Source organism: Scomber scombrus, chromosome 9, assembly GCF_963691925.1.
Source record: "Scomber scombrus chromosome 9, fScoSco1.1, whole genome shotgun sequence".
NCBI lineage: Eukaryota > Metazoa > Chordata > Actinopteri > Scombriformes > Scombridae > Scomber > Scomber scombrus.
In genome coordinates, this window is record NC_084978.1 from 7,358,496 (window position 1) to 7,372,359 (window position 13,864).

The following is a 13,864-nucleotide window of genomic DNA, read 5'->3' on the forward strand; positions in this document are numbered from 1 at the left end:
CTGTTGACAGTTACAAAATGTCACCAGCCTTCTCCTTTAAATTTCCCATAATGTCATATATCTATTTTTTAGTTCTTTAGGTCAGATATCAGCACATTTAAATCTGATGTATAAATGATAACTTGACATGTTAGATTGTGTGACGCAGTATTGTGCCTCTTTATCAAATGTTGTCCTTGAGTAGGTTTTAAAACAATAGATCATTAGCTTGAAAAACCAATCCCACCGCCAAAGTCCATTTAGTGGCTGATGCTCCAAAGGTCAAGAATGAACTTTGACCCTCAACTGTGAAGTCAACATTGGCAAGAAAGTCCTTTAAATGAGAACATGGATATTTGAACATTTTTGGTTCCAAACAACTAAGCAAACTCCAACTGTTGATGAAGATTAGTGCCAAGTCCAAAATCATTGCCACATTTACTTATTTAGGGCTGCTACTAATAACTTACTTTAATCTCTTTTAAAATCTACATTCATATGCATATATCTGTCTATAGAGATTATCCAAAATGTAATCTGGACCGTCTCAAATTACTTGTTGCGATGTAAACAACAACCGACCTACAGAAGTAGTAGTCTTGACCCAGATATCCCTAATCTGTTATCTGTATATCTGCTTCTTACATGAGAACCCCCGAAACATTGGCCATTGCCCCCAGAGACTAAACTGACATGAGACAGATACCTGATGGGTTCTGAGAGTATTCAGTAGCTATCTCTATAGTTACCAGTAACTTTTGGTTTTAGACATTTACAGAATAGATTATCGTCATGGTTTAACAGGTGTATTGTCACAGCAGAGCAGAAAGTAGGGTATGCCATCGTTTGGATTTCTGATGGCATGTACATTTATAAACTCAGTATTCCGACAAATGGTGGATAATAGTGAACTCTGTTAAACTGGGTTATTTTGAACACAGCCCGTGGGATATATAATCAAAAGCTCCAAAACAAGTTACTACATAGACCTTGAGGTGAGACTGTTTTGTCAGTAACTGTTGCTAAGGCAAAAAAAGGAACTCTGTAATTCACACAAATGATTTATTTTATTGTGAATTTGACATTTTTACAATACATGACATAGAAAACTCACAACAGGACAGAGTACCTTTTGTTTCATACCACGGACACCAAGAACACTTGGACTTGATAGCCACCAACATAAAATAAGGCCACTCTACTTTAAAGCATATTGTCCGTATGAGAGAAGACAGCGGCTTTCTTCGACTTCGAGGTTCAGCAGTGGCAGAGGACCTTTAGGGACGACAGTACAAACTGAAAAGGTCTACAGATGTCACACAAGACTGACATTGTCCTGCACGTCTCCAAGTTACAGAAAGTTACTGTAAGCAATTACAGTATTTTTTTAATAAACATTTAGGATAGAGATGTGCTCTTATAGGTAAACTGAAGACATGGATCATTCATTCTCCACAGTTTTCCACATTATAATCATTATAATGAACACTGCTTTGACAGAATTACAATGTTATCGTATCACAAATTATATAGGACCCTTAACCAGTGGTCGCTTCCACATAAGCCTGACCAAATAAGATCTACATAAGCATTTTGACATTAAATGCTGCTCATTTAGCACAAATTTCACTTCACCAATCTTTTTATTAAGTCTGAATACTTTGAAGAAATAGTTGGACATCACCCTGAGTATGTGTAAGTGGTGTAGTTCCATTTCTGAAGATTTAAGACTGTCTGAGTGACTGCTTCAGTGGGATGATTGTAGTGATGTACAGCTAGATGGCGCTGTGAGCCTGCATTTGCACTGAAAGCCCCCCTTCTCTTCACCCTTCCAAAACAAACCCATCTGGCAGTCGCCTCTCCACCTCCCTATTTCATTCAGTTCCTCTCTGTCACCATCTCTCTTCTTCACCTCTACACCCTCCAACCCTCTTCATCACTCCCCCTATCTCTCCAGCCCCATATCCTCCCCTCTCTCCTCATCTCTCCCTCTGCTTCCATCCATCTTTATCTCTTCTTCCCCCCCCATCACCGTCTCCACAGCTCCACTCTGTCCATTACTGCGCGGCTACAGCCTGGGTTTCGCCTCCGGAGGTCAGCAGCTCCATCAGGCTTCCTGAAGGTGGACGGTTCACCCCAGTGGACCAGTTGAAGAACAGCCTGCAGCAACATGAAGAAATAGAAGTATTATTAAATATATTGTGGCCGTCAACTTGCAAAAACAACTGCAAAGTTCCGGATTTAGAAAATGTTCCCAGTTTTAGTTGAGTTTTTTAAAATCAACATTAAGTGTACATACCATTTCCATTGCCTCTGGAAGTAAATCAATAAATTGCACAGTATCTGCTTTTATATACCCATTTATTTAGTTTGCAACTACAGAATGTATGTTGAATTATTTACGTAGGGTTTATTTAGGTTTGCATTTCTGTAAAACAGAAGTCTGTGTTTAAATAAGCATGGATTTTGGTCAGTTGAACTCAAGCCAGTGTCACCAATAAGAGAGTGATCAGGCAGCACCTAAAACTGGATTTTTGTTATAGTTACCTGCAGCTGAATACACCTTTTGCACACAAAAAAAGGGGGTTAAAAGCTGGGATCATGTTTCTGGTGTACAAATAATGAAAATCTGCCAACAGATAAGACGAGAATTTTCAGTGAGCGTGGTAAAAATGAGAATGAATAATTTACTGAGACCAACACTAAAAACTGGGTATTGAACATCAATAATATCTGGTACCAAATAACATGTCCAACCCATAGCATCAAGTATCAAAAACCGGAAACTACCCAAAGCTGGCTCTTGATTTCTTATTCTTTAATTACATAATAACTAATTTAAATTTGCAACTTTTATACAGTATTTTATTCATTTCTGTAGCACACCGATACATAAATAAATTTGCCTTGAAACATGTATTGGAAGATCAGGTTTCATCTAGAGGGCCAGAAATTAAGTAGACAAAAGGAAAAAGGACAATGAAGACCAGATTGCCACCTCTTTTAATTTCCCACCAGCCAGATAGTTTCTATTTCTGTCCTCTGTCCTCAGACCCCTCATCTGTTTCCTTGGGGATTATCAAACTGGATCAAATCCCATGTAATCCCCCCTGGCCTACACAGAGTGTAAACTGTGTCAAAATCAACACAAACAGCATTTATATTGATGTGGACACTAATGCTCTCTTTCTAGTGTACTCTAAGAAATGGCAGAGTTTATATTTATTTTATATTATTTTATTTAGTTGTTTACAAAAAATGTCATTAATTGAGTGGGATCGTCTAAATTATATTAAACAGTTGTACATTTACATTTAACTGGATATGATCACTTCTTACTCATTTTTACACTGTATCTTCTTTTTTTTAAAGAAAAGAAATAACACTGTTTAATTAGTCTACGTAGTTTATTTACATGTCAAATAACATTATAATATTTTGTAATAAGAACATTTTTAACTGTAATGTAAACTTTTAACACTGCAGACTATGACTGAATATTGGATTCAACATACGAAGGCTTGTGGCAGGTTATCATTGATTTGTATTACAGGCTGATTTGTTGTTTGTCAGTGTGTTTTTATATTCCTGTTGCACAATCGGCCAAATGTTCTGTCAGGTATTTCCAGCAAGTTTAGTCTACTTTGATAACTGAAAATGTTTCTCTGATCTAAAGCATCCACGTGATGTTTAAAGCATCAGTCCGTCAGAATCAAAGAGCGAGGCCTTTTTGCTCCGACACTGAACAATCAAAGAGAAATTCCCCTCTCATCAAACACATGAAGACATGTTTCAGTGTCAATAAAGGGACACGGCTGCGATCAGAGACATGTAAATTATTACACTGTAACGCCACTCCCTGTATATTCATGAGGAACCATCTTTCATTGATAGTAAAAGGTAAGTGAGAAAATAGAGAAGATCTGACAGGTTAAGAGTAAATGGGAATACAACAAAAAGGTGCAAGTTACAACACTGAACATTACAGATTGATGATGTAAATGTACTGGATGGTGAATGTTTGTATTTATGATTTGAATGCAAATACCAATGAAAAACAAAAAACTTGAACGCATGTTTTGTGGAATTGGGTCAGATATGTAATAAATACTGTTGATGACAGGATGTAACAACAGAAAAAAACAAATCTGTCATTTTGTCAAAAGAAAAGGCGCTATTATTCACTCTGGTACTCACTCTGCAATGTACTCCAGTGGCGTCCAGGTACCGAAATCTGCATCAGGCATGAACTTCCTGTTCATTGGCGTATCCAACGTAACCCTGGCAAATTAATCCAGATGACAATCAGGGTGAGTAACAGCGTCTGGGTGATGTAGAGAGAGGAGAGCTGGCCAACTGCAGCATCTCCACACAAACTAAGCGCTGTATACAGGGTTTGTGTGTTTCAAAAAGATCAAGTCATTTGCATCATGTTTCCATTTTATTATCATATTCATGACTTGAAATGTCACTTAGTAATTCAACACAGTGCGTTTTTCATATCACCTTTGTTACAAGCATGTCATATTAAACATGCATTGTCCCAGTGCATTTTGCCTGTAAACAACAAAACATCTTGACCTAGGTGTCCGTATTTTAAGAGAAAATCATCATGGTGTACAAGTCCTATACATATGTTTAAAAGCATGAAAAAGTCAATAATTCTGAAACATTTCAGTTGTATAATCAAAAGAAGCTGCCATTCAACTACAAACTGGGTTTTGCAGGAAAACAGTGTATACTATGACTTTCATAAATGCAATATAGTGCTGCTATATGTTGGTACAACAGGAGTAGGGGGTTGGGGCGTGCAGACTACAGCAGAAATGCAAGTCATGAGGCTAATGCTAAACAGATGTGACAGTGTGCTGGAGAGGCAGATTTAGTCCAGCCTCTTGTTGGTGGAAAATGCAACCAAAGAGGATACAGGACCCAGATACACCCCTGAAAATGCATTTCTAGCTTCTCACCATGACTGTGCAAAAAACCCTGGTTTTAAATTCAATATGCGCACAGAGGAGGAGGTGATGCAAAGGCTATTGTGTGCGTCATTTATCTAAAACAGATCATGTGCACAACCAGAGATTTACTGGGTAAAATTGGCAGCCTTATTCATCTCCTTTTCTTCTCTCCAGCGGCTTATCTTCGCTTACATTCTTATCCATCTAACATAAAGGAGTATGTGGCACAGCTAATTTTACAGCACAATAGCTTTCATCTTCACTGGCTTTACTAGCTGTTTGCAATGTTGTCTGAATTTAAAGCTGCACTGCGCGAGATCTTTATGTTCACTATACCAAAACTTCTCTTTTAACATAAAGCACCTCCAAGCTCCTCCACACTAACAAATACACTGAAAATGTGTCCCGATGTGCAAAATTAAATTCTGATGCTGAATATAGATACTACTTATTGGTGATATGAAACTGATTCCTATCAACAATAAGTAATACAATTTCAGAGCAAACAACACATCATCCAACAATCATGCAAAGGACAAAAAAACACGTCACTCTCATCTCTTTGTTGTGAAGCATCATGGACCATCTGGATCATTGAATAGAAATGTATTTGCGTTCAGTTTATCAGCTATTGAGGATCAAGGTTGTCCAACAGTTTCCCTTTGTTTGCTTTTTATTCAGTTCACTCATCAAGAGGAATTCTTAAATCAGCCTGTGAAAACAGCTGTTTAATGTCTTCCGTAGCTCTGGATGGAGCTTTTTAAAGTTTGAAGAAGAAAATATATCCTAATGATGTCATCAGGGTTAACTCAACTTCAGACTTCATAACAAAAAGTCTGAAATACAAAGTTAAGGTGCGAAATTAAAGTCTACACATGGGTCCTTTAAATATCTTTTTTCCCCTATTTAAACTCCCAGAGAAATAAACAGTTTCCTATATTTTTCTTCCATGGTCTACAGAAGCCAGCAGGATTTAAAGATGAACAGCCACTACGAGACAGAGGCAGAGTAAATTGCTATACCAACCAAAAGGCGAACTTATTCAGACATTTGTTTGTTGTTAAGTGTTTATTTCTCACTGAGGAATTCTTAGTTGTTCTCTTGACCTTTAAAAAGGAACTTCTTCACTGAAAATCTATATTCCCAGTATTTAATGCACACATATAGATCGCCAGCAAGTGAAATATGCTGCAGGTGTGGTTTAAGACATTTCCATGGGCATTTTTCCCAATGACAATAGTTCGCCATTAGAATTTAAGCTGACTCCAGTTGCCATCTGTTAGAGCAAGCTGTTACCTTTACAAAGCCACGTTCAAGCCTACAGGAGGTATTAATTTGATACCTAAACATAGGTTTTTTCAATTGACTGTTCTGTTAGAGCTCACTACTATCTCATCTGTCACACATACACAAACACACACACACAAACACACACACACACACAATGGTTTAGGTGTGCCATTGGAGCGCTGTATGCTATTCACTGACATCAGGACAAAATGTGCGTTGTAACAAAGTGTGTATACAGCATTTCATTGAAGTACTCACGGTAGTATAGCCACAGCAGCAGCTCCTGATGGCATCCCACTGTTTTTGGCTGCTAGGCTCTGACACAGCTGGTGGACGGCAGCTTTGGCCATGCCATACGCTACCATGCCTGAGGGTTACAGAGAGAGGATATTATTTTTAGTATCCTGGAGAAAATTCAGTTTGCAAAAAGGCAACACAGACCACATCAAATGCACCATACACACTATGCGTAGGAGTGGATGACATTGATTAGGTAGAGAGAAGTCAAGTGGAAAGACATCATTAAATCTATGGAAGGGACATGTCGAGACTTTTAAAAACGACGCAGTAACCAGATAAAATGCAGCTCTAATCTTCACACTGTGATATAGGGCTGCAACTAATGACTATTTCATTATCAATTCATCTAAAGATTGTTTTCTCAATTAGTCATTTTGTCTATAAAAATATCCATTTCCCCACAGTCCAATGTGATGTCTTCAAGTGTCTTGTTTTGTCTACCATTATGTCTGACAAGAAAAATATTAAAATGACATTTGTCAAACTCAAAAAAGCCAATTTCTTTGCATTTTTGCTTTAAAGAAAATTACTAAAAAGATGATTTGATTTAGAAAATAGTTGCAGATTATTTTTCAGTCAATTGACTGATTGTTACGGCTTAACGGAGGAATGCGTATGTACAATAAACAGACTTCACTGACTACATACAAAACATCTGTTAGTGTTTGTTCCTTTCTCTCTATGTAGTGTGTTCTTTTCACATTAAACCAAGCTCGGATAACTTGGAGCAATGTTTTGTGGCTTCAGCATCTGGATTCAGTAAGTGCCCCCCCTTTCACCCCTCTAAACTGGCTTTCTAAAGAATGCTAAGCATCTGCAAACCCCCCTATAACCAATCTTATGACAGGCTTGCTGAGGTGCCTTAAGAATAACTGGCCAATGGGAACGAGGGGTAGTGACATGACGTTTCCCCCCCCCAAGCTTTTGTTTTTCTCCAACAGCAAAATCAAAGGGAAGCATGAGTTTGGGATACCAGTCATGCAGTACTTATCTAAGAACATTGAAATCAACACTGCATTGATTTGTACCTGTGCCTGATTGGCCACAATGAATTACTTGCATCCATCAACAATTAAATCTCCTTATTATCCAGTTTGTCCTTGAAACCCAATCTGCTCTTACTGTCCGTCTTTAGGAGTGACAGCTTAAGTCCAACGTGTAAATGAAGAGGGGAAGCTCAGACTAATTAAGGTTGAGCTCATTTGGTGCAAAAGTTTGAAGAGAAAGAAGAAGTGTTGAAGTGTTGGCTGTGGTCATAAAGTCATAATGAGCTCAAATAACGCAGGCTACAGTCTGCGTGTCAATGCTACATACAGATACAAGCTTAAAGGAACAATTCAGCACTGTGATTATGATGGTTTCTTCACACTGGGTTAAATATGTAGTAGAAATGTGCAATTATTTTGGAAATGTGTGCACTATGACAAAAAATGTAGTGCCATAGTGAGATGTTCAGCCTTGTATCATGAAACTAGTTTTCTTCCTTTAGTGTCTTTTCCCCTAACCCAAGCATATCATGGGAATTTTTTTGGAGACCCACATTTAACTATTCTTGAAGGCACCACAACAGAAAATGTGGAAACATAGTTTGTAGCTGGAGGCAGATCTCCAAAGTTCACAGATGGCACGTTTTGCATCACCCAGGGGACTTTTGCCAGTAAATGAATGGGGAGCTCTGGGTGCAGGCAACATGGAGGGAAGAACGTTGTTCATTTACATTTACCACCCGCATGATAATGATACAATACTGGTTAAGAATCAGCAAACTTTCCCTTTAAATATTCTACAATAGAAGTTTATTCTGGTTTTGAGACCCTAGACCCTGATAATGCCAAGCTATACTTAGGCATATTCACATCCAGGACACTGAAAGCTATATTTTACATATCTTGGCGGATAATCAGATTTGGGGATTATGAAACAGAATACAAATCACATGGAGTCTCCTACAACTCTGGGGTTCAACCTCTGTCTCAAATCCGACATCAGAGGTTAAGATTTTTTTTTTTTTTTTTTTAAAGGTGTTCACATGGTCTGTCAGCACTTTCTTGGTCTATAACCTTGCAAGTTTGCTCAGGAGCAATTCTGGTGGATGAGGAAACGTTTTTTTTTGTTCACTGGCAGGAAATTTGGTCAATCCCAAAATAAAAGCACAAAAAAAAAAACAATTTGATGAATTATCTTTGACATCTGCTGATGGTTTCCTACAGTTAACTGGGTATTCATTCATATAACTTTGATTAACAAAAAGAGTCAAATTCTGTACAATTAGTCATCCTAATCTGCTTTCCTGTTTCCACTGCACATATGATCTGGATTTGGCGCATTAGCTTGTTCATTTTTCACTCTGTTTGATCAAAGCAAACAGAAGAAAAGACAAGCATGAGCACCTTTTGTTTGTTTTATTCCCTACCATCTGGCTCTTAACATAGCCTAACATTTAATTAGAGCTCACAGAAATGAGATATTTGGAAAAACAATATGGCAACTTGAGGACTTGCAATTTAAAAATGCGAAAAGTCCTATATAGATACAAGCTTAGACAAAAGAGAACAAAAGCTTTTAGGTAACACTTTTAGGTAACACTTTTAGGTAACACACACACACACACTGTCCATGTGGATAATGTGTGCAGCCACAACTGCTGAGTCATTCTCTTCCTGAGCCAGCAGCCAATGAGCTTGTCGGCTCTGTGCTGAGCCAGTGCTTTGTTTTGCTGTGGAGTTGGATCTCAGCCCATCACATGGTTAGCTTGGACACAGGGAGAGCTGGACATCACATGGCATCACGCCAAAGCCTTTTCTAGGTGCCTAAGAGGCCCACATGAATCGGGCTGTTGTCACATGATACTATGGCTCCAATTAACAATGATATTGATTGATCTATTGTTGTTGTTTTTTTTGGGATTGATTGTTTATTGTATAAATCATCATGAAATAATGAAAGCCTGTCAAGAGCTGTAACAATTACAATTGACCGAAAATGAAACCACCAACTTTTCTGATAATTATTCATCATTTTGCATAATTTTTTTAAAGAATAAATCTAAAACATATGTGGTTCCAGTTATTAAATATGAATATTTACTGGTTTCCTGAGTCTTCTGTCATAGTAATCTATAAGTTATGTTTTGGTAGTGGACGGTTGGTCGGGACAAAACAAGACATTTAAAAAACACATTTTACATCTCAGATTTTTGGAAACAGTGATTGACATTTTTCATAATTTTCGTCAAAGACCAAATGACTAATTGTATATTACTATATATATATATATATATATATATATATATATATATATATATATATACACACACACACTAGATACTGTATATTGTGATTTACGCCATACAAAATCAAGTTTAATAAAGTCACAGTGATACATGTGTTTACTATATAGACAGATTTATAAGATGAATGTGTCACAAAACAAAATCTGAACAGTTTTATTATCATGCCTTTCTAACGGATGAAAACTGGTTTAAGGAACATCTTGACTTGTTATTCGATAGAAGACAGACATATATTAGTAACAATGAACACATTTATTCGATGCATTACTTATTTGGAATATTTTGCTTTTGTATTTTTAGCCTATTTGATGAACAGTCAGTTACATTGTAAATATTGGACTGGCCTTGTTCAAGATATGATCAAGATACAAATGAGCAGGTCAGGGTTGGGCCATCTGATCAGGGACACAGACGGAGCACAGCGCTGCTGATGGACAGGCAGGCGAATCAAACCATTGACTTTTTGTTTAGGAAGCAGACTCTCTAACCACTGAGCCACACGGCTGCCACAGAGCTCTTCAGCTATTCTGTCCTTTTTTTCTCCTCTTGTTTTGTTTCTTGGATCCATTTTATCGACACATTTTCCTTTTGCTATTGTGTGCCTTGTGAGATTCCCCCATGCCTCTGATCACTATGTCAATTCACTTGTCAAAGCCCTGCAGCGCTTTCTATTACCAAATTAATTCAAATTGGCAAGTTGGACAACAACAAGTAGTCGGACACAAAGACGTACGCACAATGTAGTCTCCGATATGTCAAAGTCTGCCTGTTAGCCTGATGTGACACAAAGCCTAACCAGGTTATCATGACGAGAACAGTAAACACAAATGTGTGTCTTACCTCCGGTGCCTGACAGAGCTGCTTTAGCTCCAGCCAAAGTCAACAGTCCGTCTGCTTTTAGGTGCAGAGCGGCGAGGTGGCTGGAGATAGTGGAGGTCCACACACTCTGTTTCCACATCAGATCTGAGTTTTTGTATAAATCTGGAAGAGACAAGTTGATAAAGAACAAGTTTTGTCTTTCTGTTGTTCTATAGACGCATCAGATTATTAAGTGTTGGCCTTTTAACAGTCCCCACAGCCAGAAACAACATGTGTGATAAGGCAGGATTTAGGAATAACATCCCCCAAATGCTAATTAGCCGCACAGTGGATATCAAGTCTTGTCCTTATTATTCAAAGAACTGCTTGTTTCTTTTACTGCCAGTTGCAGATTTTCATGCTGGCTTTAGATAAATGCAACAAATCTGGCAGGATAAAACAGGCAATTCAATTTGACCCAGACTTAAAGGCTACTGTGTCCCAGGGTTAAACTGAAAACTTCAAAGTCACATCTTAATTGCTTTTTAGATTTTTTTTTTTCTTTAAAGAATTCATGCTACATAAAAATAAACAACATAAAGAATATTTGAAATTGTTCCCATATTCAAGCACGCTGGGAGAAAACTGGCTGTTGATTAATGTTACAGCAAATAAAACGTTGAACTCTGACCTTTGGAACTAGAGTTGCCTCCCGCCCATCCTCCCGCCACACACAGGATGGCATCCACTTTCTGTTCCCCTAGCAACCGGGCCACCTCTCCCGTCACCTGCACAAAATGAGAGATGAGTACTGACACCTATTCATAAAAGCCACAAAAAACATGCATGCACGCAAACACACACAAGATGAAAGATGCTTAAATGGCAACTAGAATTTCAGCTGACAGCCGGGCCTAGAAGGTTAACTCTTACCCTAATCCGAATTTATATTTTTTTAAATATTCTCTTTAAAAAAAAATCCATAGTGCCTTTAAAATGTCTCGTTGTCTGTTGTTTTATGTATATTGTCTGTTGTTGTTTTTTTTTTTTTTGGGGAGGAGGGTTATGTGTTATTAGCCACTGGGGACACTTAATGTCATTGTTCTGCTGTGCAATGACATATAGCCATTGAGTTGAATTGAATTATGGAATAGTTTGTACATGCCTGCACAAACCAGAGCGTAACCACAGTGTTGACACATCATGAAACAAAACAAAAAATGTTGGGTGTTGCATACATGAGGAATGTAACAGAATTGGCAATAGAAATACACACAGGAGTCCATGCAAAACGTTAAAGTATATATATATAAACCTGTATTTCATACGGATTTAATACTTACATTAACTGTTATATTTTACATGTTTTATTAGACATGTCTTGATATGTTTTTTTATAAAATTGCTTTCAATTAAGGTTTTTAGTTTGTCATGTTATGTTTCATTCATTTATTTAGTTATTTATTCTATTTCTTGACTGGATTGAATGTATTCTAATTTTTAAATGCATCGTGTATTTTCTGTTTTTCATGTCTGTGAAGCACTCTGTAAACATGTTTTTGAAAAGTGTTATATAAATTAAAGATTATCAAACGTATTCATTTGGCCGAACAGTCTAACACAATATAAAGTTTACTTTCACATAAGAAAGGGAAAAGCATCAAATACTCAAATCTGAGACCCCAAAAACATTATATGTGCTTTTAAAAAGGGCCTTTAATCAACTATCAGAATCTGTGCTCATTGATTTTTACTGCAGCTCTACTCACTGTCTCTTATCAGCTCTATTTGGGGTAAAGTGCTTGTATTTTTCCCTTCTTTTCTAGTTGTGACTTGAACGCAGCATTAGCTTACACATTATCCTGCAATAATTAAACACAAACACACACAGGCCTTCATACATACATATGCATATATTCATGTACTCCTACCCAAACTTATATCCCTGCTACAGGTTGTAGCACCTACACTGAGGCTCATTGGCTCTTCAGGTGAACATTTATCAGACAGGAACAGAAACATGTGAGTACCGGTGCAGCTCACCTGTCCTGCCTGCTCGGAGAAAGATTCACTCAACTTGACAATCACGTTTTCATTTGCCTCCTCGTTTGCAGCCATGTCGATATTAGCGACCCACTATTTATGTCAAAGAGAGAGAGAGAGAAATCAGACATGCACATGTAGATCTTCACGGTTTTAGCACTGCAGCATGTTAGCATTTTGTGCACCACACTCACCCATCCTTTGGATTTGAAGTGTTTGACGCACTTGGAGCCCAGTGCGCCTCTTCCCCCATATACGATCACCCGGTTAGCAGCCATGTTTCCGTTTTGGTCGGCAGTGAGTGAGCTGAAACTGAACTGAGGCCGAGCGACAGCTGAAATACAGACAGATAGAGAGGAGGAGGAGGAGGAGGAGTGAAGTAAGAGGAGGCGTTTCCCTTGTTGATGCAACAAGTTGGCGGAAATAATGCTGCTTTCACGGTCTGTCGGACATACCGAAGCTGAGGTCTTTTAGCAGGTTTTTGGTGTGTGGCTGTGTGTGCATTATGAAAAGATCTACTGGCCAGGAGGCAGTAAGCGTGATTATGACAAGAAAAACTTGTTTCAATGTTCAGTTGGGCACCTGACTGTTGTTTTAAGATAGACTTGAAAACTTGTGATCCTATCCTTTATTAGTAGGCCCACAACTACTAATAATTTTCATTATCAATTAATCTGTCAATTATTTTCTCAATTCATCAATTAATCATTTGGGCTGTAAAATGGTGATTGCTGTTTCCCAGAGCCTAAGATAACGTCCTCAAATGTCTTCGTTTGTCCAGACCAACAGTCCATATTACAAAGATATTCAGTTTAATATTATAAAAGACGAAATAAACCACGAAATATTCATTTTTGAGAAGGTGGAACCTGGGAATTGGGACATTTTTTTAACTTATGGAATGACTCAAAATGATTAATAAAGTTTCGAAAATAGTTGGTGATTCATTTCAACTAATCCATGCAGCTCTACAGTCTAATATCTAGTATCACACTAACAGTAAAACATTTCAAAATATCACAGACATGTTCTTCATATGTTCTTGAGGTCTGCCAATAGGATTCAGAATCATTCAACTTTGGTATAAAACGTACTGTTAAACATAACCTGAACCAAGAGGTGATGATAAGATCGAATGAGACTTTATTGAGACCATGGGGAAAGAATTATGTGTTACACATCACAACAAATAGACCACATA

General features: G+C 37.7%; 1 protein-coding gene across 1 annotated transcript; it reads right to left on the minus strand.

Moving 5' to 3' along the window:
* Positions 1-1,027: 1,027 nt before the first annotated feature.
* On the minus strand, positions 1,028-13,017 carry qdpra (quinoid dihydropteridine reductase a). Its single transcript, XM_062425143.1, has 7 exons — positions 12,858-13,017; positions 12,664-12,756; positions 11,312-11,408; positions 10,663-10,803; positions 6,489-6,597; positions 4,177-4,260; positions 1,028-2,139 (listed from the first exon to the last, which is right to left on the minus strand). Exons 1-7 carry the CDS (start codon positions 12,939-12,941, stop codon positions 2,037-2,039), a joined length of 711 nt encoding a protein of 236 aa, XP_062281127.1. The 5' UTR covers positions 12,942-13,017; the 3' UTR covers positions 1,028-2,036.
* Positions 13,018-13,864: the final 847 nt, after the last annotated feature.